This window comes from Mustela nivalis, assembly GCF_964662115.1.
Source record: "Mustela nivalis genome assembly, chromosome: 19".
Taxonomy (NCBI): domain Eukaryota; kingdom Metazoa; phylum Chordata; class Mammalia; order Carnivora; family Mustelidae; genus Mustela; species Mustela nivalis.
In genome coordinates, this window is record NC_139038.1 from 24,133,638 (window position 1) to 24,158,317 (window position 24,680).

Below are 24,680 nucleotides of genomic sequence, written 5' to 3' on the forward strand. Positions count from 1 at the left end.
ATTCCCTTTGTGCCATTATGGAATCTCAAATTCTTCCCACATGTTTTACTGCCACATCTCTTGGTTCTTCATCTCCACAAAGAACTTAATGAGCGAAGCCAGACTCAAAAGTTCACACATACTGTAATGATTTGCGACGATTCCCATCTGGGAAATTCGAGAACTATGCAACATGGAAGCATCCCAGAAACATGCCCCATGAAAGACAAAAAAGACAAAAAAGACACACAAGCACCTGTAGGGTAGAATTGAGTGGAAAGAGGCACTCACCAAACTGACAGTGTTGGGTATGTTTTGTGTTGTAATTAGCATGGCAGGAACCTGCACTAAATTCATCCAAGGACACAGAATAGCAATACTCTATTACATATACCACAAAAAGCAACCATGGGGCAGGCTGAAGGATCAGCCGTGGTGGTAATCATTTTGTGATCTATAAATGTATCACATCAACGCACTGTACACGTTATACTTGTAGCGCAGTAAGGCTGGAGACAATGTTTAAATTCCATCTCAGTAAATATATACAATGAAAAAAAAAAAACTAACACAAACTGCATGGTACTAACATTAAGAAAAGCTAGGGAAATGGTGAAATAATGAATATGTTGTAAATATCTGCATGATCCCTTGTCAAAATGAATAGGTTGAACATTCATTGAATAGAATGTGAATAGATTTGGGGTTCAAAAGGAAGTTATACACACTTGTGCTCTTTATCAGATGGATTGTGAACTATGATGACCTAATCAGGAAATTCCATTTTGTCTTCTTTTATAATCCTGCGAATTCCTTCTGCTAAGCAAAGAGATTATTTTAATATCTTTGGATTACAAATTTGGTATATAGCTGAACTATAGATTTTTACATGTAATATGTTCTGAAATCCAGCTCAACTCTGCTTCTTCCTCTCTTAGGTAAAGCCTCGACAATATGAAGGTAAGATTTTCAGCTTCAGCTTTCTTCGCCAAAAATTCTCGGTACCGGTGTGTGATGTGCGTATAATCAGACGAGGGATAAATATGGTGACTTCTGATGTGTCACTGACTTGTTAAGTCTTGCAAATGGTTCTCTTCCCCTTGGGGAGTCTAAGTGACAATGTGGAGGGCGTTGCCCTGTCTAAGAGTCCAGGAGGAGGAACACCTCATGGGACTAGGGAGAATACAAGGTGTCATTTTGCAGAGAGATGTTTAGGAGGCAAGTGATGATCACAGCCTGAGGTCTGGAGGGAGTACTTTGCCATGAGCTGGCTCTTGGTGAAATGCCAAGAGGAGAAAGCTCTCTGAGTCTAGCAAACAGGCTACACTCAGAGAAGAAGGCAGATATTGCCACGCAGAGCACGTGTCATGGGAGAGGATCAAAGCATGGTTTTGAGTCTGAAGTGGAGGGAGCCTTTCCTGCCAAGGGAAAATGAATTGAATCGAATGTGTGCCAGCGGGGATAATGGATAGTGTCTGGGGCTCATGGAGTGTGGTGATTCTGTGGTGCTGGCTGTTGACGGCCTGGGTGGCCGTCAGGCGCTTTGGAAACTGTCAAATGCCGTTGTTCATCGCTGTGAGTTCGTGCTTTCTTCAGGCACAATGGGAATGCTAACAAGTTAGTGACACCCTCGTGTCAGAGAATGTGTCCCTGGTAGGATTATTCAATCCCACTGGGATTATTCAATGTCGTTGGTTTTGCTAATTATCTTAAAATTCTTTTTTCTCCTTTCAGTTACTTTAGACCAAATAAAGAGGAATATTGTTGAGCTGAAAAAGGAAAACAAATATCTTGACACAAACATAGCCAGTTGGGAGGAGAAGGTATGTGTGCCCTTTCAAATATTTTTTGTGATTTCATTTTGGTTCCTTCCTCCTCGGCTAGTTCATTCTATTGATCTATTTCATGGGATCCAGAGTGGTCCTTGAGTAAGAGAAGCTTCACAAATGTAGGGCACTGCCTCTCTCTTTGAGAAAGGAGTTACACATTGTTAGAAAAGATTCTCTAACATGATGCTATTTTGGGATTCTGATTCCTTTTTCCTGTGCTTTACAGATCAGGGAAGCAAAGAAAGAATCTCACAGGAAGAGAGCACATAAGGTTTCCCTTGCGGAAATAAATGAATGCAAAGTAAGAATCCTTTCTTTGCCCGCATTGTGTTCTAACAATGGAAATAAAAATAATGAATTACTCTTATTATTATTATTTCTAAGATTGATTGATTTGAGAGAAGGAAAGAGTGAGGGGAGGGGGCCTGAAGGAGAGAGAGAGAGAATCCCAAGCAGACACCATGTTGAGTGTGTAGCCTGAAGCAGGGATCAATCCCATGACCCTGAGATCAGGACTTGAGGCCAATGAAAGCAGGAGTCAGACACTCCACAGACTGGACCATCCAGGTGCCACCCAAGTGTCCCAAGGAATGAGTCCTTGTTCCTCATTCAATACATATATATATTTCCATATATTTTCTTGAAGGAGAACATCAAACACTTGGAAATCATCAATAAAAAATTGAAGGACACCCTTCATCTTAAACAGGCTCTCTCAGAGGTTGTGAGAGCCAGAGATATCCGGACCATGGATGTGGTAAGAGGTCGATGTTCCTTGTCCTAGAATGCTGCTCGGGAGGCTTTTGACTCAGTGGGGGAGGTGAGTGCAGTGTACCCGTGAGCTGTTTACGGAGTAGAGAGTGGGCGTCTGGGCACTGCAGCTTCTACTGAACAGCGAGCTGCGATTTCATTTGGGACCACCACGATGAGGTTTGCCACTTCAAGATCTAGGAAATATGGTTTATTTCACAGTTGGGTAATCTTCACACCATTCAGCGCTGCCCTCCACGTTATGTAGAAAATCCCACAAAATATGTGAGCGATGAAGGGCGATAGCAAGTCAATTATATAGTAGAAGATTTATTTTAAAATATCTGTTCCACTGAGAAAGCCATTTGTGCGTTTTTTGAAATGAACCAGTTGTCTTACTTTCTCCTTATTCTATTTATGCCTCAGGGACTTTCTTTGTTGCCCTCTGTGATGCTGTCCTGCTAGGTGCCCTCATAGGTCTTTTCTTAAATCTGTCTTAAAGGTCCAAGATGAAGTGGATGATGAAGTGCCGAGAGCCTTGAGATGCGAAAACCAAGAACTGAAAGGTATGTTGTTTGGGGGGAAGAAATCTCCATAGGGTGGCGATGAGTTTGCATCGGGCAGGGAAAGAATCCCTTCCTGCCTTCGCGGTCTTGCCCTTGTCCTTCCTCATCAAAACCAAGTTCTCAGGTCATGGCACAAACACACAAAAGGAAACTCGTCCTTTACAGAGAAGGAAAAGTTCCTGGAAGACAGCTATAGTGCCCCGAGTTTTCGGAAAATAGCTAAAGAAGCAGAATTCAACCTACTAATGAAGAGAGTGGATATGATGGTGGAGTTCACGGAACAACAAAAACAGACTGCAGAAGAGTAAGCTCTTGCTGTGTTGTCCTAAATACGGTTGTATAAATTTATGTGGCGTCAAGTCTAGATAACTGTATTTGGAACTTCCGGAATTGGATCGTAGAGTACGTTTGCCAAAGGCATTTTGTAGAATTGTGCCTGCCCTTTCTATTTTGATATGTGTAACCTGCATTTTCCTTTCTGTTCTAAGGACTTGCGGGGGCAGGTAGCAGCATTAATCCCTTGGATGCCTGGATCCCCTCTGGGTCAGTCTGCGCTGTCCTTTCAGGTTCACTCTTCTCACGTGCTCTTACCACTCCTGCATTAGGTCCAGTTCTTGTTCAGCATGAGACTTGGGTCCAGAATGTGGAGAGAACAATGGAATTCTCTTCCTGCAGAAACCAGGAAAGTTTCTTTGTGGAAAGTGGGCTGGGGCTCCAGCAATCCTGGGTCCCTTCATCTGGTGCACAACTGAGATCATTCGGTGCAGCCCAGTCGCTAAGAAGGTCAGGGTATTTCCTGTCCACGTGATTTTCTTTTTCTTTTCTTTTTAGAAAAGACTGTACATTTACCTATTTGACAGAGAGAGACACAGTGAGAGAGAGAACACAAGCAGGGGGAGTGGGAGAGGGAGAAGCAGGCTTCCCGCCGAACAGGGAGTCCAATGTGGTGCTCGATCCCAGGGCTCTGGGATCATGACCTGAATCAAATACTTTTAAGCAGATACTTAATGACCAGGCCACCCTTGTGCCCTTCCACATGGTTTTCTAGGTGGAACTCTCCCGGATCCCATCCAAATCCTGCAGTCTCACTAAGTCTCATCTTTGCTGGCTGAACCGGAACTTTGCTTGTTGCATTCCAACCTGTCCCCAAAAGGTTGCTTGTTCATTTACTTTGTATTCACTCGCCTGTTCCAGAATTCACGGATGTGTCTTGGGGAGATTGGCTCCCACTGCCAGGCTGCCTTTCTCCTAGGCTTCCTCCTTGTCCATCTGGTTCTCATGTTTCCTCATGTGCTGTAGAAATTTCACAAGTTTGCTCTCTTGTCCAGTGTTTCCTTTTGTTTCTCAGGAGGAGATCAGGACGGTGGAGGCCCTCATTCCTGTTGAAAAGCAAAACTGTTCCCTGTCTTCCCTGGAAACTCAGCTTTGTGTTATTTCTTCCCTCTCCAGGGGTAGGGGCTGCTCTCTCTCACAGGCACCTGGGTTCTGTTCATTGGTAAGTTCTTCTTGGGGTGGGTCTAGTGTCCTCACCACCTTTCTCTCTTCAACACCATATGCCTGGGCCACACATTGACTGCTGCTCCAGAAGCCATTTGCTGAAGGATAGTTGAGAGGCCAGTAGCAGATGCTCATGTCCTCCTCTTTCTAGAGGTTTTGTCTCAGTTTCTAAAGTCTTTCTGCACGTGATTCTTGACATGTGTCCTGTTGAAACCTTTGAATCAACACCATGAACAAGAGTCTGAGGCAGCCCAGCAAACCAACATTGCTAACATCACCGTTTGCTGCCTTCACCATCCATGAACTTGGTCTTGTATTCAAGAAGGTTGACTCAATGGAGTTGACAGTTTTCCATCTGAAGTCTGTTCCCTGGACAAAACACCCTGAGTATGTGACAGTTCACATGGATTATCTGAGGACCTATTTTTGGCAATACGGTTGGCCTTTTCCTACACCAGGATCTTTCAAGAGGGGGCAGGGCTTGTACTTCTCAAGCCTAGAGATGTGTGGGAGTGAGTTTCCATGCCAGTGAACCCCCATTCTGGAAGGTTCCTTTGGGCTGACTGTGTTGCCCAACCTTGGTCTGAGGATCAGGGCTCCCCATGGAGGTGTGAGACTAATGATGGGCCACTGCTTCATCCTAATGGGTGTGGCTGGTCAGGCTTGGCTTTTCACTTTGAATTGAAATGAGCCTTCACCGACTCAACCCAAAGACCAACTCTGAGAGGGCACAGAGTGCAATGTTATTTGGTGACATGGTGAATGAATTGAAGTAGGGAAGTATAAAGACAGTCCCGATTGGAGGGAACTTGGCAGCAGCCAGAGTTTGATTGTCGTTGAACCCTAAATGGGGCCTTCATTTCTCTCCCTGTTGTGTTGTCAGTCTGTGCTTTTAGCGGGGACATTCCAACCTAGGCCACCAAGTATGCTTGGGAGGATAAATGGTAGCAATTCAGGACCTTGTCTCCTGGACAATGTACATACCTTTCCCATCTTAGGAAGTTAGAAGAGACCATTCATGATCTGAATGAAACCAGGAATGAGCTGTCATCTGCCAAACATAATCTGAAGGCAACAAAAGAAGAAATGGAGAAGTATCGGTAAGTCCAGACACTACCTAGTACTGGCTCCTGAAATCCCTGTTCCCTTTGGATTCCTCATCTTTGTACATTATTAGGACTCAGGTAATATACACAAAAATTCAGAGGATATATCCAGAGAGAATTAACAGCCACAGAAAGATAAGGAACAAAACAATTACATTACTAAACATGTCCTGACCCCAGTGCTGGCGTGACTCTGTGGAAACTGACTCCACACCAGTGTCCTTGGTGTCACTTGTCCTAATCTTGAGGAGAGCAGTTTGTCCTAGGATGAATCTTACCTATAAACGTTGTAGTGCCATCTGATGGTGGTGGTCTTTGCAACCCTGGGAACCATGGCGAGGATAGAAGTTCAAGGAGAATAGAGCTTCATGACCAAAGACACTTGTCATGTGATAACTGAGGGAAGGATTGAAAATGGGTAAGGAAATTATTCAATTCTGAACCTGCAGGCAGGGAAAACGATTAAGGAAGGCTGTAACAATAGCTTTGATCCTACTGTCCAGTTATAATGAGGTGAAAGTGGTTCTTGTGTCGGGATCTGATGTATGAGGGGACTGATAGAGGAGGTTGGTCACTTGGGCAGATGATGGAAAATCACACCCCATGTTGGGTTGTGTCTGATGAAAACACTTGTCCCTCAGACAACAAGTGGAAGACATGCAACATCAGCTTTCAGAGGCGGAGTTCACCTTCCAAGGCCAGGTAACCTGAGTTGTGCCCAACACACTGACCCCTTGGCGCCCCCTGCAGGTGACGGTAGTGGCCCTTAGAGCCCTGAACATGGGCTTTTGGTGTGTTGGCTTTTTTCAGATGGCAGTGCAGGAGAGGACTGCTGTGGCTAACTGGGTAAGTGTTTTCCTTTGCCTCGTCTTCTCTTGGGACACAGTCTGGCACAACCGATGATGGGTGTGCTTTTCTCCCACAGATGAGGGCTCAGGACTGGGAGAGGAGGATAGTGCAGCAGAGCAGGGAGAACGCCTACCTGAAACACAGGTGTGAGAGTTTGACGTGTGTTTTTACGGTTTGGAGGGGTGACGGCTCTGCTGTTTAGTGCCTAGGAGAGGACGTGGTGTTTTAATTCTTAAGAAATGTCCATTCTTTTTCTGTGTTCAAGACTGCGCATGATGGAAGGGGAGATGCTGCCTGTGGGACCCGCGCAGTGCAGACCGATGCCGGGAAGGCCTGAGTTCCAGAAGCCTCTGTGGCAAGGTAGGAAGCACAATGTGAAATGCAGCAGCCTGATTTCTGCCGTGAAACCACACGGTGCCTTTCCCATTCCTGGACGCTTGCCCCTGTGACAGGTGGAGCTCACGCCCCTCCACACCTTCCCCCCGGCCACCCCCTTCTGAAGAGCTGCGCCTGAGAAGGTGGGAGCCGAGCTCCCTTCCCACCTGGACTCAGGAGTCAAGCCTTGGGGGGAAAAAGACTATTTGTGAAAAAGGACATTTATTTGCTTGTTATGGAGGTTCCTATATTTTTGTTTTATTGGTAATTTATAGGACCATATTCATCAATGAAATGTATTTTATTCCTCTCATGCTGTCGGTGTCATGCCATAGCTTTATTGCTCCATCTGCCTATGCTTTCATTGTTTGTGACTCTCCAACCTTCAGAGTCTGTTTCTTCTCTGAAATGCTTACTTGTTGGTCAGTCACGCGTGCTCGGTCTCATCCGCAGGCTGGACAAACGAACCATCCCTGTGGTCGGGGAAGAGAACGTGGGCCGTTCACGGTGGGGGTTTGTGGATGTCACCCACCCAAGGCTCTTCTCACTTAGATGTTTAATCTACGAAGAAAAAGTGACTTGCCTGATGTGTGTTGAGCACCCCAATTTTAGTGTTGATTTCCAGACAGTTGTACCCCGACCTGTCCACACGGGATGCATTACTTATGGAAACACTGGAACCGGGGTCCTGGAGTGTCTCCCGCAAGAGTCAGGGGACTGGTGTCTCTCCTAGCAAAGGAGTCACTTGAGTCACGTGGGAAACCCTCTGATAAGGGACACGTGTGTGGGAAAGAGTGCAAGATGGGAGAGGAAGGCATGGAGGGCGTGCAAACCACAATAAACCTCTGTCCTTTGTCTGATCCAGCACCTAGACCGGTTCCCAGGATGAACAGCCGCACCGGCCCTCAAAAGGACCCAGAGATGCCTACGGTAAGTGGTGTGGGCGTTTGAGTTGTGTCCGTTTCTGAAATGTTTTGCAGTGTGGACAGCACCCTGTCCTGGCCTTGTGGTGTTGCGTGTGATCTGCGACCATCCCTTTCAGAGTGCACGCCGCTCACCCAGGAGCCTCCGGGTGCTCCGGTAGAGATCCTCAATTTCGCGCTTCCTCCCCAAGCTGTAGATGCTTAGAGACACGTGGTGGTAGGATGCACACCTCGTCTGTTTGTGTGTGTGTGTGTGTGTGTGCGCGCGCGTGCGTACGCGTGCATGTGTGTAAATATCTCGAGGAGGATGACGTCTCACTCCACAGTGAAGTCAGCTAGTCCGGCTGGGTTTGTGGTTTGCTTTCCTGTGGGAGCAGGAGCATTTTTGGTTCTCGGGTCAGGCGACTCACAGGGAGGAGGTTTGCAGAGGTCCTCACAGCGGGAAAAGGGAAAAGCCAGGACTGCCACCCACTTGTGCCACGTGCTTTGGGCAGCTTGAGTGTTGGTGGAGAAGGTGAGTTGTGAGACTTCCTCTGCTTTCCAATTGTGCGGACAAAGACGTGAGCTGGAATCCCTCCAGCTGGCGCCTGGGTGAGATGATGGGGCACGCTGCCAGGGGCAGGTGTGTCTCAGAAACGCCCCCTGGAGCAGCAGCGCTGCAGAGGGAATCCCGGTGACTCCCCTCAGGGCCCACCCCTCACACGTGTTTCAGTTGTGCTCCCGTGAGCGGGTTCAGTTGGGGTCTGGTGGCTGTGCCAGCTCATCGTGTCTCTCCCGACCCATCCTGGGAGCGTCGCATGTGCTCTCCAGACACACTGGTTTGCATTTGGGGTTGGTGAATCGGCCCCTCCGTGGTTCTCAGCACCTAGGACTACGCATTTGCTCTGCGCCTGAGTTGAGGAGGGTCTGAAAGCCGGACGCGGATCCACAGAGCTGGTCTCGCTCACTCGTAGGGGTCGTGCTTCTCTCAGAAATCACTCTTCCATTTCCACTGTAGGACTCCAGACACTCCTGTCTCCTGGTGGTGTCTGTTGCCACGGACAGTCCTTGTGGAGAGTAGAAGACCCCTTTGTCAGGGAGGGAAGCAGAGCCGCTCAGGCGGGGGCTGGTGGGCCGCCGGTTGACCCACGAGCAGCTGCACTTCCACGCGTGGACACTGGGCTTCCCATGGCCTCTCATTGTGTGTGTTCTCAATGTACAGAAGGAGATGCTGTGCTTGCCATGATGGGGAAGCGTAGTCTTGGACGTAGATCCCGGCCTGTCTGGAATGGAGTTCTTTCCTTAGTGGATTATCCTTGGCGGCAGACTCCTTGTCTGTGTCGAGGTGCAGACCTATATTAACATGCGGTGACAGCAGTTGTCCCCACGGCCTCTGTTCACCCCAGGCTGTAGGTGAGACGCAGGGGGCGGGTAGCCGTTCTGGCACGGGTGCTACCGTCTTGCAACTTGGTGTTGGGGAGGATTCCTGTGCATGTGTGTGCACCCCTGCCTGCCAGTGCACCCCTGGGAAGTAACTGGGGGAGGAGGACCGCTCCCTCCCCAGTGAAGTCCTCTGGCCGGCCCGATTTCCTTTAGGTTTCCTTCATGTGCAGCTGGTGTTGTGCTCATGCCGGCGTTCGATGGGTCCGGTAATCCTCAATAATGGAGCCTGAGGAAAATCTCTCTGAATTTTATACTGTCTCCTTTGCAGTCTAGAACGTTCTCACAGCAAGATTCACGAGTTATCCCTGTTTTACCTCTCTGAAAAACATGCTATGCCGAACCAGCTACTCACACCCTTTCTACAAGTATTTTGAAGTATCAGAGCTCTCGGGCGCACTGTGGGAGTCGCAGCCCGCGCACACGTCCTACTGGGGGACGTCAGTGATGACCTGCACTGACCACTGCCTCCCCGCCCTTGAGCTGGGCTTCCAGGAGCAGGTCCTTTGGTCCTAACTTTCCTAAGAGCTGGTTTCTGTTCTCATCATACGTGTGGAGTTTTCCATCGGGAAGCATACACATTTCTGTGAATTCTCTTATTTGGCCCTCCCATCTTCATTTCCCATTGGACAAAATGACTCTGGAACTCAGTGGGTTGAAATTTCCAAATGAAATTTAAGACAAACACAGCTGCTGAGTGTAAAGAAGGGTTATTGGTATCATGTTCCTCGGAAGATGCTTTTTCAGGGCCTCTGTCAGACCACAAGCCCCTAATTCCCCAGGGGTCTTTGTCCATGGCCAGAAACTGTAGAGAGTAGAGAACCCTTTGTCAGGAGGCGAGGCAGCATGGGGAGAGTTGGGGACTCTCAAGCGCACGATTCCCCTGGAGTGGCTCAGGAACTTTGTGGAGAAAGGGCATTCAGTTTCGTCCCATTCCCTCTATTCTGACCCAACCAGAATCTTCTCCGGGGACCGAGGAGGAAAGACGAAGTGTTGACCTGGATGCGGATGCCCCCGTGTCTGGAATGTGCTGCTTGACTAGTTTGCAGTGATCCTTTTTCATCTTTAAGACACGACTTCTTGCTGGTGAACGTGGGCAGACCAGGGCAGTGATGTTTGGTGACAGCCTATTCCTGTGACAGCCACTGCCCTCTCCCCCGTCTTTATACTGGCACCAGCTGGGAGGGGCTTGTCAGTTTTGCAGCAGATGCAGCTCTCCGGAAGAAGCCGGGTGCTGAGAGCTCTGTGCTTTGGTTTCTTCTCTTGGTGTTGCAACTTTTGTCTGTTTTACTAAGACATTTTCTTGTCTGTTCTGCAGGTCGGTACAGGTGTGAGAGTGATTCCTCATTGCCCAGGGCCCCTCCGTATGCCCTACCACGTGGGGCGGAATATACCAGGCTTTCCTCCTCCTCCTCCACCTCCACACTGGGGGACCTGGGGGCCTCAGCCCCACCTCGTTCCTCCACCACACGGTGAGATGATCTGAATTGATGTGAGTCATAAAGCACATTCACAGTTTATAGCCACTTCTGTCGGTGGAGAGGATGGAGAGGTGGTACCACAAGGCTTTGCAAAGCAAAGATAAGCCCGAGTGAGGGCATGGTCACATTCCTCCACTTTGTGTGGACGTCCATCTCATGGACTGTCTGGTCCACCGCCCTGAACTGGGCAGCAGGTGTCTGCCATGGAGAAGAAAGGTGACATTTCGCAGAGGAGAGACACAGACGCGTTGCCCAGGGGCACTGCGCAGACACGAGGTTTTGGGCTCTGGGCTGCATGAAGCACAACCTTCACATCACCCTCGTGTGGAGGCCCCAGTTGTCCAGCGTAATAGATTAGTTCTGGAAACATCTGTTCCCAGGCAGAGTGGTCATACGTGTTAGGGTGAGGGGCTGTTCCCTCCTTCATCCACAGGGGTCAGGGGAGTCCCGTGAGAAACAGGAAGGACCTTCCAGAGGGAGAGCGTGGAATAGGCTGGCGCAGGGGGAGAGGGTTGGCTTGAATCCTGCGTGGCCCTCGCCCTTCTGAATCCACCTCCGTCCCTTCTAGGGCTTCCTTTCCACTCAGAAGCCCGTGGAGCTCCACGGGACAATAGCAGCGCTGTGCCCAAGAAGGTCCCAGAGGAGAACCAAGTAAGTACAGGGGTGTTTTTGGTTGTACACATTTCTGGAGCCCTGTTCCTCTCTGGGCCTCACAGTGTCCTGACCTGTGTGTGTTGGGAATATCCTGGGGTCGTGGGTGGTGTCCTTTCCTGCTCAAAGTGGTAAGTCTTCATGCGGAGAGTACAGGCGTCTCTGTTTCCAGATCATCACCTTGCAGTTATGACAGTGGAGGAAAGGCAGAGTTTGTGCTCAGGGCTTGACATTCAAGGGGAAACCAGGCTGGGGGCGCTTTGAAGATTCTGAAGTTCCTCAGCACACACATGTGTGTGCCTGGCTATTTGCACACACTGAGCAGTGGGCAGGTGCCATTGTTGGGCAGGAAGTGTCTCTGCTGCACAATGGCAGACGTCTGGCTCTTCCCGTCGTGCGTGTCCAGCATCCGCCGTTGTTGTTCTGGGAGGGATGAAACACCTCTCACTTCATCTGCGGCGTGTGGGGTTTGAGAAAAAGGGAAGACGGGACCGAGGTCTGGCGAAGGTTGGCTGCCCTCGCCTCGTCAGCCAGAGTCAGACTGTTCATGGGGGAGTCAGGGTTGACCAGGAGCCACCCTAGCTAGAGCCCTGTCACCAGGCCTCTGTATCTATGTCACCACCCTGCCTGCAGCTGGGCACCTGCCCCGGGACTTCAGTCCCAGTGTCCTGCAGATTTGCCTGTGTTCCAGATTTCTCTGTCCCAAAACCAAATCTCAGTGTGGCCTTCTCAGGACCTCAACATTTTTTTTTTAATCTGTGGAAGGGGGAGCATCATGGATTCTGAGGTCACTAGAGCAATAGGAGTTGAAGTCCATAAAGAACTGCAGGGGCCCCTGGGCAGCTCAGTCGGTGAAGCCGTAGAATCTTGAATCCTGCTTACGTCATGATCTCGAGGTTCTGAGATTGAGCCCCCAGACGGCTGGGTGCTGAGTGTGGAGCCTCTCTGGGATTCTCTGTCTCCCTCACCTTCTCCCCTTTCCCTCTTGGCTCACATCTTGCCCTTTCTCCCTCTAATCCTTTCCCTAAAGCAAGTAATATGCATAATACATGGGCGCTGACCATTCACTATTCTGTTTAAATGAAAATTGCTCCATGCAGAGGAGCGTCAAAAGATGTTCACTTAAGTCCACAAAATGCACTAAGAGTGTATCACCTCAGCCCAGGTAGTGGCCATTCTCATTTCAAAGACAAGGCAGAGAGCCCCCTTTTTCTATTAAATGTCAGGTCACAGCTACAATGAAGTAAACGGTAGTTAGGAGAACGGGTACAATCAGAGCTTTATATGTGAGATGCGAAGACAATTATTGTCTTTTACAAATAGACTCACAGAGGCGGCCACACATGCAAGTGTTCATCCAAGACCTCAGATACACTATGGGAGGCAAAGAGCATTTGGGAAAATCTAAGGTCCTAGTGTACTAACCCAAATCCTTTTGCCTTACAGGCTAATCATTTTCTAATTTGAAGACCTCCTTGACCTCCAACAACCAGGCTCCAATGAGTTTTTATTTAGTAAAAATATGAATGTTTTCTGCCTGGGGGTCTGAGTGCTTTCCCTGCCCATCCTCTCCCCTGTGCTTCGTCTCTCCTGGTATCCCCCCAATAAACCATTCACGGTCCTGTCTGTGTCAGTGTCTGCCTTCAGGAGGACCTACAGTCCCTCTCCTTCGAGTGCACAGGGTGACACCTTCACGCACAGATTACACTCTGGCAGCAGTGGTGGTGACAGAGAATAGAACAAGACTACGCTTCGTGGTACCTCTACTGCAAGGGACCCCAGGAATCCTTCTGGGGAGGGGGCCCAGCTTGAATTTAGATCCACTGGTGCTTGTCTTAACTCTGGTGACAGATCCCCTTGAGCACATGGCACCTGCTAGTTTGGGAGGAGGTAGTGATCGGCAAGACAGCTGCCGGTCCCCAGGCCGTGGTCTGCTGTGACAGTGAGCAGAGAATGAGGTGTCTGGAGATGCCCTGAGAGCCTGGTGAGGAGGCCCAGCATTAATCCGGGTTTTGTGCAGTGATTTCACCTTCTCAGCTGCTCCCCAACCACAGGGGTGCTTGAGGGGAGCTGATGGTGGCAGTTTTCTTGGTGAGACCCATGATGCCCCACAATGCTCCCACAGTCTCCCTGTGGAGGGGTGGGCAGGGCAGAGGTCACTGTCAGGAGACCCATCCCTTCCTCAGCAGCAGGAGGAGTGGGGGTATGCTTCTGGCCCCTTTTAGGCCCTTTTTGCCAATCCCTTCGGCCGCAGAGCTGCTGGATTCTGCAAAGCCCTCCTTCTTCCCAGGTCATGGACGCAGCCATCCTCCAGCAGCTTTGGGGTCATGGAGGGCCACCGAAGGATCAAGTTCAGTCTGTTCTCATGCTGCCCAGGAGGGGCTGGTAACTGCACTGCGGCAGTCAGGGTCAGCCTGAGCAGCCTTCGTCAATGGGATTGTCACGTCCTGTGACAGGGCCTAGGCCAAAGGAGGGCAGGAGAGAGGGGTTGACAGGAGAGGTGGTTCCCTGTGGTGTTCCCAGACAGAGCTGCACAGAGTGGGAGGCCTGAGGGTCTGGGGAGTGATCAAGAGACTGTCAGGAGGGTGCCTGGGTGGCTTAGTGGGTTAAGCCTCTGCTTTCAGCTCAGGTCATGGTCCGAGGGTCCTGGGATCGAGCCCCACATCAGGCTCTGTGCTTGGCAGGGAGCCTGCTTCCTCCTCTCTCTGCCTGCCTCTGTGCCTGCTTGTGCTCTCTGTCTGTCAAATAAGTAAATAAAATATTTTTAAAAAAAAGACTGTCAGGATGAGACACTCAGTGAATGGTAGGGGGAATTGTGCAAGTGCTAGCAAGGGAGAGGAAGCAAGGAGATAGGGTAGACAGAAGCAGAGACAAAGAAGAGTTTCAAGGTTGAACAGCGGTTGGTGGCCTAGTTGTGTGGAGGTGGAGAAAGGACCTGGGTGGAGGAGGTGTAGGTAGGTGCTCTGAGCATTCAGGCTAGAGAAGGCGGGAATCCCGGGCATCAGATTCCCCTGAGCCCAGAGCTCCGACCTCTCAGTGGCTGAGCTCTGCAGAGGCCTTTTCACTTGGGAAGATGAGCGCACCTCTTTTTGCATGGAGTTGTGGGGCCGAGCCTCAGGACCTGTCAGGGGAGATAGAGCACCCTTTGTCCCTCCTACTGAAATGCCATAATAGGAGCATTGCAGGGATTCCCAGGGTGGCCAGCAGAGGGAGCCCGCGCACCTGCAACAGGAAGGGGGCGGTTTCTCTGTGTGCGCAGCCATGGCCAGCAGAGGGCGCGCCATCGGCTTCTCTGACCCAAGGGGCCTCTGCAGGAAGGGCTGCTGTAGCCACCCAGGGATCCAGCTCCACTCTCACTTCCCCAGGATAGAGAGTCAGAGCTGTATTTCCAGCCAGTTCCCCCGACCCCTGGGGAGACCTGGGGGCTTTGCAGCAACTTGTTGCCTCCTGAGGTGTGACAGAGAAACTGCCTTGTTGGCTGAGTGCTGAGGAGGGGGCTCTGGGAGCTTCCCCAGGACGTGCTGGTAGGTGAGAAATACTGGCGCTTCCATACTGGGGCTCTTCCCATGGTTTGGTCCTCCTTTTCCCTGAGGGCATTTGAACAAGCCCTATTTTACCCAGGGGTCTCTGGTTTGAGAGGTCAGGGGACACCACATCAGAAATGCTGAACGGGTGCTTTGTTACCGATCCTGACTTGTTTCTGGGAAGAAGCCGTGACTCAGCTTCAGAGGAACTGGAGCTACATTGCGTTGGGACAGGAATGCAGGAATGTGTCGTTTGCTTTCGGCAGCATAGATATTTTCACAATATTTATTCCTCCAATCCAGGAGCATGGAACATTCTTCCATTTCTTTGTGTCTTCCTCAATTTCTTTTGTGAGTACTTTAAGTTTTTATAGCTGACTTTCAGGACCTTGGAGAAGGAGGAGCTGGCGTTCCCCTCTCTGAGTTCTGCTAGAACCAGTGCCCCAGGTAAAAGCACAGACTTTCCCTTTGTTACTTTTCAGTGTTTATTTTTTCCAACATTGTTACAGTAGTTGGAAACCAAGGGTTAACTTGACAGGTCCCTGATACCATAAACCTTTTATTCTTTTAGAGTTAAATTTACAAGGACAACAGGAATTGTTTTATTTATCCTTTCCAGTCTTCATTGGAAGGAAACTCATCAATAATATCTTCAAAACGTACCTTTTACCCATCTCCTTTTCTGTTTTCTTTTTTAACGATTTTATGCAAGTACAGTGGTGAGGAGGGAGAGGCAGAGGGACAAGGTGACTGAACACTGAGTGGGGACCCCAACGTGGGACTCGATCCCAGGATCCTGAGATCAAGACCTGATCCACCCAGGTGCCCCTCTTATCTCCTTCTTTTCTTTTTCTTTTTTCTTTTTTAATTTTTAAAAAAATTTTAATAAACATATATTTTTATCCCCAGGGGTACAGGTCTGGGAAACACCAGGTTTACACACTTCACAGCACTCACCATAGCACATACCCTCCCCAATGTCCATAACCCCACCCCCCTTCTCCTAACCCGCTTCCCCCCAGCAACCTTCAGTTTGTTTTTTGAGATTAAGAGTCACTTAGGGCTTGTCTCCCTCCCAATACCATCTTGTTTCATTCATTCTTCTTCTACCCCTTTAAGCCCCCATGTTGCATCTCAACCTCCTCATATCAGGGAGATCATAAGATAGTTGTCTTTCTCCGCTTGACTTATTTCGCTAAGCATGATACCCTCTAGTTCCATCCACGTCGTCTCAAATGGCAAGGTTTCATTTCTTTTGATGGCTGCATAGTATTCCATTGTGTATATATACCACATCTTCTTTATCCATTCATCTGTTGATGGACATCTAAATTCTTTCCGTAGTTTGGCTATTGTAGACATTTCTGCTATAAACATTTGGGTGCACGTGACCCTTCGGATCACTACATTTGTATCTTTAGGGTAAATACCCAGTAGTGCAATTGCTGGGTCTTAGAGTAGTTCTATTTTCAACACTTTGAGGAACCTCCATGCTGTTTTCCAGAGTGGTTGCACCAGCTTTCATTCCTACCAACAGTGTAGGAGGGTTCCCTTTTCTCCACACCCTCGACAGCATCTGTCATTTCCTGACTTGTTAATTTTAGCCATTCTGACTGGTGTGAGGTGATATCTCATTGTGGTTTTGATTTGTATTTCCCTGATGCCGAGTGATATGGAGCACTTTTTCAAGTGTCTTGTTGGCCGTCTGGATGGCCATCTGCATGTTGTCTTTGCAGAAATGTGTGTTCATGTCTTCTGACTATTTCTTTTTTTTAATAAACTTTTTTTTAAAGATTTTATTTATTTATTTGAGAGAGAGACAGTGAGAGAGAGCATGAGAGGCGAGAAGGTCAGAGGGAGAAGCAGACTCCCCATGGAGCTGGGAGCCTGATGGTTGACCCGAGCCGAAGGCAGTTGCTCAACCAACTGAGCCACCCAGGCACCCTCCTGCCCATTTCTTGATTGGATTTTTTGTTCTTTGGGTGTTGAGTTTGCTACGTTCTTTATAGATTTTGCACACTAGTCCTTTATCTGATATGTCATTTGCAAATCTCTTCTCCCATTCTGTCAGTTGTCTTTTGATTTCGTTAACTGTTTCCTTTGCTGTGCAAAAGCTTTTGATCTTGATCAAATCCCAATAGTTCCTTTTTGCCCTTGCTTCCCTTGCCTTTGGCAATGTTCCTAGGGAGATGTTTTTGCAGCTGAGGTCCAAGAGCTTCCTGCCTGTGTTCTCCTCAAGGGTTTTGATGGAGTCTTTTCTCACATTGAGGTCCTTCATCCACTTTGAGTCTATTTTCGTGTGTGGTGTAAGGATTGGTCCAATTTCATTTTTCTGCATGTGGCTGTCCAATGTTCCTGACACCGTTTATTGAAGAGGCTGTCTTTTTTCCATTGGACATTCTTTCCTGCTTTGTCGAAGATTAGTGGACCGTAGAGTTGAGGGTCTGTTTCTGGGCTTTCTATTCTGTCCCATCGATCTATGTGTCTGTTTTTGTACCAGTACTATGCTGTCTTGATGATGACAGCTTTGTAATAGGGCTTGAAGTTCGGAATTGTGATGCCACCAACTTTGGCTTTCTTTTTCAATATTCCTTTGGATATTCGAGGCCTTTTCTGGTTCCTCATAAATTTTAGGATTATTTGTTCCATTTCTTTGAAAAAAAAAAAGGGTGGTATTTTGATAGGAATTGCATTAAATGTGTGGTTTGCTTTCGGTAGCATAGATATTTTCACAATATTTATTCCTCCAATGCAGGAGCATGGAACATTTTTCCATTTCTTTGTGTCTTCAGTTTCTTTCGTGAGTACGTTATAGTTTTCTGAGTATAGATTCTTAGCCTCTTTATTAGGTTTATTCCTAGGTATCTTAAGGTTTTGGGTGCAAATGTAAATGGGATTGCCTCCTTAATTTCTCTTTCTTCTGTCTTGTTGTTGGTGTAGAGAAATGCAACTGATTTCTGTGCATTGATTTTACATCCTGACACTTTACTGAATTCCTGTACAAGTTCTAGCAGTTTTGGAGTGGAGTCTTTTGCGTTTTCCACATATAGTATCAGATCATCTGCAAAGAGTGGTAGTTTGATTTCTTCTTTGCTGATTTGGATGCCTTTAATTTCCTTTCATTGTCTGATTGCTGAGGGTAGGCCTTCTAGTACTATGTTGAATAGCAGTGGTGACAGTGGCTATCCCTGCCGTGCTCCTAACCTTAGTGGAAAAGCTTTTCATTTTTCTCCATTGAGAATGATATTTGCGGTGGGTTTTTCATAGATGGCTTTGAGAATATTGAGGTATGTACCCTCTATCCCTACACTTTGAAGAGTTTTGATCAGGAAGGTATGGTTCTTGTTCTTTCTTTTATTAATGTGTTGTATCACATTGATTGATTCGGGGATGTTGAACCAACCTTGCAGCCCTGGAATAAATCCCACTTGGTCATGGTGAATAATCCTTTTAATGTACTGTTGGATCCTATTGGCTATATTTTGGTGAGAATTTTCCCATCTGTATTCATCAAGCGTATTGGTGTGTAGTTCTCTTTTTTGATGGGATCCTTGTCTGGTTTTGGGATCAAGGTGATGCTGACCTCATAAAATGAGTTTGGAAGTTTTCCTTCCATTTCTATTTTTTGGAACAGTTTCAGGAGAATAGGAGTTAGTTCTTCTTTAAACGTTTGGTAGAATTCCCCTGGGAAGCCATCTGGCCCTGGGCTTTCGTTTGTTTGGAGATTTTTTTTTTTTATAGGAAGGGATTTTATTTTATTTATTTATTTTTTATTTTATTTTTTTTAAGATTTTATTTATTTATTTGACAGAGAGAAATCACAAGTAGGCAGAGAGGCAGGCAGAGAGAGAGAGAGGCAGAAGCAGGCTCCCTGCTGAGCAGAGAGCCCGACGCTGGACTCGATCCCAGGACCCCGAGATCATGACACGAGCCGAAGGCAGTGGCTTAACCTCTGAGCCCCCCAGGCTCCCTGTTTGGAGATTTTTGATGAATGTTTCAATCTCCTTACTGGTTATGGGTCTGTTCAGGCTTTCTATTGCTTCCTGGTTCAGTTATGGTTGTTTATATGTCTCTAGGAATGCATCCATTTCTTTCAGATTGTCAAATTCGTTGGCGTAGAGTTGCTCATAGTATGTTCTTATAATTGTATTTCTTTGGTGTTAGTTGTGATCTCTCCTCTTTCATTCATGATTTTATTAATTGGGTCCTTTCTCTTTTCTTTGTGATAAGTCTGGCCAGGGGTTTATCAATCTTATTAATTCTTTCAAAGAACCAGCTCCTAGTTTCGTTGATTTGTTCCATTGATTTTTTGGTTTCTATTTCATTGATTTCTGCTCTGATCTTTATGATTTCTCTTCTCCTGCTGGGTTTAGGCTTTCTTTCTTGTTCTTTCTCCAGATGCTTTAGGTGTAGGGTTAGGTTGTGTACCTGAGACCTTTCTTGTTTCCTGAAAAAGGCTTGTACCGCTATGTATTTTCCTCTCAGGACTGCCTTTGTTGTGTCCCACAGATTTTGAACGGTTGTGTTTTCATTATCATTTGTTTCCATGAATTTTTTCAATTCTTCTTTAATTTCCTGGTTGACCCATTCATTCTGTAGAAGGATGCTGTTTAGTCTCCATGTATTTGAGTTCCTTCCAACTTTCCTTTTGTGATTGAGTTCTAGCTTCAAAGCATTGTGGTCTGAAAATATGCAGGGAATGATCCCAATCTTTTGATACCGGTTGAGTCCTGCTTTAGAACCCAGGATGTGATCTATTCTGGAGAATGCTCCAAGTACACTAGAGAAGAATGTGTATTCTGTTGCTTTGGGATGAAATGTTCTGAATTTATCTGTGATGTCCATCTGGTCCAGTGTGTCATTTAAGGCCTTTATTTCCTTGTTGATCTTTTGCTTGGATGATCTGTCTACTTCAGTGAGGGGAGTGTTAAAGTAAATATTCTTTCCTTTAAAAATTTTTTTTCACTTGCTACAAAGCACAATCAAATGAATTAAGAGTTTGAATACTTTTTGAACTTTGTTTGGAAAGAAAACCTTCATGATGAAATATATTACATCTTCATGGTGACAGATTCTGTTTCTGTTCTGTGATATCAGTGAACCAGAGATGGCCCCTGTGTACTGGCAGCTGCAACCCATGAGTTAAAGACCTCTTGCTGGTGCCTAAGACAGATTTGTTTTCTACACATCCAGTCTTTTAAGAACATAACCCTGGAGAGCAGATGTTTAAGTATTGACTGCCTGCCTGAATTCCATAGGTCGTGAAACTGACCCTCATTTTCTTATCATAACTAAAGTCAGTGAGTCAATTAAGTAATCAAGATGAACTCTTCAGCTCTAAAAGTCCCTGAACAGCTGTTAGATTTCTAAATCCTTGGTGCAGAGTCCGCTGCCCCCCCGCCCCCAGTCAGGCTGCAGAAAGGCATTACTTAGGCACATGTGAACCCTGTTCAATGTCCCCAGTCTTGAAAGGATTAATACTGTGATGGGTTCCCCCTATTGCAAACCTGTCACTCCCCCAGGAAAGGGGATTTCAAGTTAATGCCACCTCATGGTCCTATCTTTTTCCTCCAGCCTAAAACTCATTGAACTCACTCTGCATTCTTCCAGTCTTGGAATGTCTTTCTAAATTTGAAATATTTGATTGTGCTATTAGTTCTGAAGAAGTTGAAGGGGAAGAAGGGAAAAACAAGGGATCCTGAGAACAAGTGAGCCAGCCACAATGAATCCCTTGGCCACATGTAATTTTTGGAACAGGTTCAGCTCTGGTGTGAAATATCTTACCCTCTATTTTTCATTTTTTGAGATACGTCTACACTGTTTTCCACAGTGGCTGCACCAACTTGCATTCCCACCAACAGTGTGAGAGGGCTCTCCTTTCTCCCAACTTCTCCACCACTGGTTGTTTTTTGCCTTGTCAATTTTTGCCATTCTACCTGGTAGAAGGTGGTATCTCAATGTGGTTTTGATTTGACTCTCCCTGATGGCTAATGATGATGAACATTTTTCCATGTGTCTGTTGGTGATTTTTATGTCTTTTTTGCAGAGGTGTCTGGTCACATCTTCTGCCATTCTTTGACTCGATTATTTGTCTTTTGGGTGTTGAGCTTGAGAAGTTCTTTGTAGACCTCGGACTTCAGCCCTTTGTCTGTAGTGTCATTTGCAAATAGCTTCTCCCATTCTGTGGGTTGCCCTTTGTTTTGTTGATGGTTTCCTTTGCTGTGCAGAAGCTTTTGATCTTGAGAAAGTCCCAAGAGTTCATTTTCACTTTTGTTTCCCTTGCCTTTGGATTGTGTCTAGCAAGGAGTTGCTGTGGCTGAGGTCAAAGAGGTTGCTGCCTCTATTCTCCTCTAGGATTGAGATGGATTCCTGCCTCAGTCTGAGGTCTTTTATCCAGACTGTTCATGACAGACAACAAAGTGATGGTTGGCAGCATGGGAGAAATAAGTGATGGGGATGAAGGAACTGCTTGTCCTGATGAGCCCTGGACAATGCATGGAAGTGTTGAATCCCTCTGTTGTATTCCAGAAACTATTATATGTGAACTCTAGTGGCATTAAAGAATTGTAAGAAAGGAAAGTAGTTGGCAAACTGTTTGTATGTATGGAAATGTTCATCCCTGTCTTTCCTATTTCATTTTGTTGGTAAGTCTAAACCTATTATACACTGAAAAGTTTATTAGTAATCATTGCTTTTTGTTTTTTAATGCATAATGTTGCATAATTAGTCCTACCATTACTTACTAGTGATTGACACCTATTCTCTCCTATTGTTTTATTTAAATGATAGCATTTATGTATGTTACAGAAATTGAGTAATACACAACCATATAGAAATCACAGAAAGCTATTACTGCTGTTTTATGTTAAGGCAAAACATATATAACATTATGGATTCTATCATAATGTAGTTTTCTAATCTAGAATGTGTGTGTGTCATCACCAAAGACCCTTCCACATGCAAGGCAGTAGAATGACCTAGAGAATAGCGAGATTATTCAGCTTGTCACTCAAAGTGGAACACTCAGGCTGGAAGGAGACATTTATTGTAATATTGTTATCAGTGGTTCTGTTATTGAATTCAAATATCCTACCCCTTGAAGGTTCTTCTTTGACTCCCATTTTGTCCATAAGGGTACTTATTGACTATATGCTCACCCTCAACTCATGCCCAGTCCTTATCTTTGTATCCAGTCCTAGACTCACTGGCATCCAACCCTGCCTCCCCTGTTCCCACTTTCTGTGTCCCTTCCTCTTTTTCTGCTCCCCAAGGTTTCCCAATATCCATCATGGCTGCAGACTTCCACCCTTCAGGTGTCTGAGGTTCCTTAGGTCCACCATCTCTCCTGATCCCCTCTGGTTAGTAGGAGGTGGTGTGAGTATAAACGAAGGTCTTGCTCTACCTTCCCTTATGTCCTGGCCCTCCGAGGGCCATGGGCCCCATTCTGGAGTCCTGGATTGCCTGGATATTAGTCTATAGCAAAGAAGGAATTGAATTTAAATAGAACTATAAATTGGGAATAAAGGAAGTCTCAATATGTTTCAGAAGAATGAAACCCACAATGTTTGTCCTTTGATCATCATTGCAAATGTGCTAGATTAATCAAGAAAGGATAAGTAGGGTTTCCACATATATTTGCAAATTGAATAGCTTTTTGAACACAACTCTAAAAGGGAATCTCAAAGAAAAATCAGTCTGATCTGTGTGAAAATGATACTGTATATGTGGCATTAAAATCTTCTTCAGTCCTGGGTATTCACCTTTGGATAGAAAGATTTGTGGTTTTCAAATCATCCCATAGTAATGGAGAAGGTATGAGACCTCAAACATCTCTAGAAAGGCCACTTATCTCTGTAACCTCACTGGGTGTCAGTGTGGGGCTTACATTATATACATAAATGGGAAGTTGTCCAACTGATTCTCATGCTTGATCTGTGTGGGAACTCCATGAAACTTATTAATTTAAGTCATTGGTTCATCAGCTTCTCTCTCAAGGACTCCTGGACCACACCCAGACAGTGTGGCAGCACCAAGAGTCTGAGAGTGGGAGAGGAAGAGCCAGAGGTGACAGGGATAGAGAGAGGAAGGGACAAGGGGGAATTGCAAGGAAGATAGGTGGAACGTGGCCCCGGAGTGCGGAAGGAGAATCATGGCCCACGGAGGAGGGGCTTTGAGTCTTGGGGCAAGAAAAGGCAGGAATCGTGGGCATCAGAGTTCTCTGAGTCCAGGGCTCTGATCTCCCTCCGAGGGCCATTGCACTTGGGAAGATGAGTCCCCGTCATTCGGCCTGGGGATGTGGGGCCCAGCCTCAGGATCTGTCAGGGAGAGATCAGGCTTGAGGGAGAGGATGCTGCTCTTTGGCAGGTAGTTTCTAGTGCTTGCCCTGTGGGGAAGTGACCCCGAGCCATCTCCCTCCCTGCCCTGTCCCTGCTGCGTTCCTCCTGCACCAGCGGGGCCTAGCTCATGTTCCAAAACCAGGCCCCAGTCCTGCAGTCTGGAACTGGCACAGAGGCACAGCTGATCTTAACCCAGGGTATTTGAGAATAAGGTCCATGTTCTCCCTCTGGAGCTGGCAATGTGCAGCAGGATGCAGGGTTGCTATCGTCAGGTTGCCTGCCCATCCTGACGTGGGATGTGAGGTGGACATTTTCAAGCCATGCAACCTTCTCTTACATCCAAGCAGAAACTTCTACTTCACCAAGCCTCCTCCTGCTTGTGAAGAGATGGCAGTTAGTAGTCGAAGGTAAAATTGGTTCCTTACCACACTGGTGGAAAGGATTTCATCCATCTACCATGTCTAAAGTCCCTTTCATTGAAAATAGGATCTAAAGAGATATGCAGAAAATTCATAACACATCTGTAGGTCCCCCTAGGATTGCATTTTGACTCTGTCACCTATGTGTCACCAAACATTTTATTGGCATGGTCGAAAATAAACTCTCGCAATCAAGATCTGGGTGCTAAATGATGTCTTGTATCAGTGGACTTTCATATATCGTGACCGGAGCGGAAATTATTCCTAAAAGGAAGAAGGAAAGAAAAGCTCAACGAGTGTAACGGGTGTCAGTGACTTATGTCGTAGGAACATTTTGGTGGGTAAACACAGGTGTCTGTTCCTTTACATTTGTACTTCCATAGTGTGTATTTTGATTTGTTTTCAAGGCTTGACTTATTTATTTGAGAGAGAGTGAGAGCATGAGAGGGGAGAAGATCAGAGGTAGAAGGTGAGTTCCCTCGGAGCTCGGAGCTGGGAGCCTGATGCGGGACTTGATCACGGGACTCCAGGATCATGACCTGAGCTGAAGGCATTTGCCCAATCAACTGAGCTACCCAGGTGCCCTGCATTCTGTGTTTTTGAAGGGAGCAGGGCAAGCACTCCAATTTATGTAATGACATTGTCAAATTTGGCTCCACTCATCACTCAGACAGAGAGGAGAAGGAATCAATTTTTGGATCTGAGGTGCTGTCGTAAAGGCCTGTCCCAGTGTAGGGACAGGCTTCCTGGGACCAGAGCAGCCTCAGTGCCTCCCCCAGAGCAGCGCCACACCCCCGCACCCCATTAGTCCCCCATCGCCCCCAGTCCCCTTAACCCCCTCATTGTCCCCTTAGAGCATTGCGGAGATTCCCAGGGCAGCCGGCAGAGGGCGCGCATGCCTCCAGCCAGCGGGGCTCTTTGCTCCTGAGCTCAGCAGCCTTAGGGCGTAGGCGGCGCGCCATGACGTCATCTGACG

The 24,680-nt window shown here is 47.1% G+C and overlaps 1 protein-coding gene across 3 annotated transcripts in view; it reads left to right on the plus strand.

Annotated features, from left to right (window-relative positions):
- The window catches only part of LOC309855026 (uncharacterized protein), a 64,321-nt gene extending 51,362 nt beyond the window's left edge, over positions 1–12,959 (plus strand). For all 3 annotated transcript variants that reach the window (XM_082714844.1, XM_082714842.1, XM_082714843.1), the window contains exons 4-18: positions 918–939; positions 1,714–1,802; positions 2,035–2,109; positions 2,455–2,565; positions 3,061–3,124; positions 3,290–3,428; positions 5,620–5,721; positions 6,369–6,429; positions 6,538–6,573; positions 6,653–6,720; positions 6,842–6,936; positions 7,817–7,881; positions 10,612–10,765; positions 11,343–11,425; positions 12,872–12,959. In XM_082714844.1, the coding sequence (XP_082570970.1) occupies positions 918–939; positions 1,714–1,802; positions 2,035–2,109; positions 2,455–2,565; positions 3,061–3,124; positions 3,290–3,428; positions 5,620–5,721; positions 6,369–6,429; positions 6,538–6,573; positions 6,653–6,720; positions 6,842–6,936; positions 7,817–7,881; positions 10,612–10,765; positions 11,343–11,425; positions 12,872–12,892 (1,185 nt within the window). In that variant the 3' untranslated portion in view covers positions 12,893–12,959. The remainder of the gene's footprint in view (positions 1–917; positions 940–1,713; positions 1,803–2,034; positions 2,110–2,454; positions 2,566–3,060; positions 3,125–3,289; positions 3,429–5,619; positions 5,722–6,368; positions 6,430–6,537; positions 6,574–6,652; positions 6,721–6,841; positions 6,937–7,816; positions 7,882–10,611; positions 10,766–11,342; positions 11,426–12,871) is intronic.
- The last annotated feature ends 11,721 nt before the right edge of the window (positions 12,960–24,680 follow it).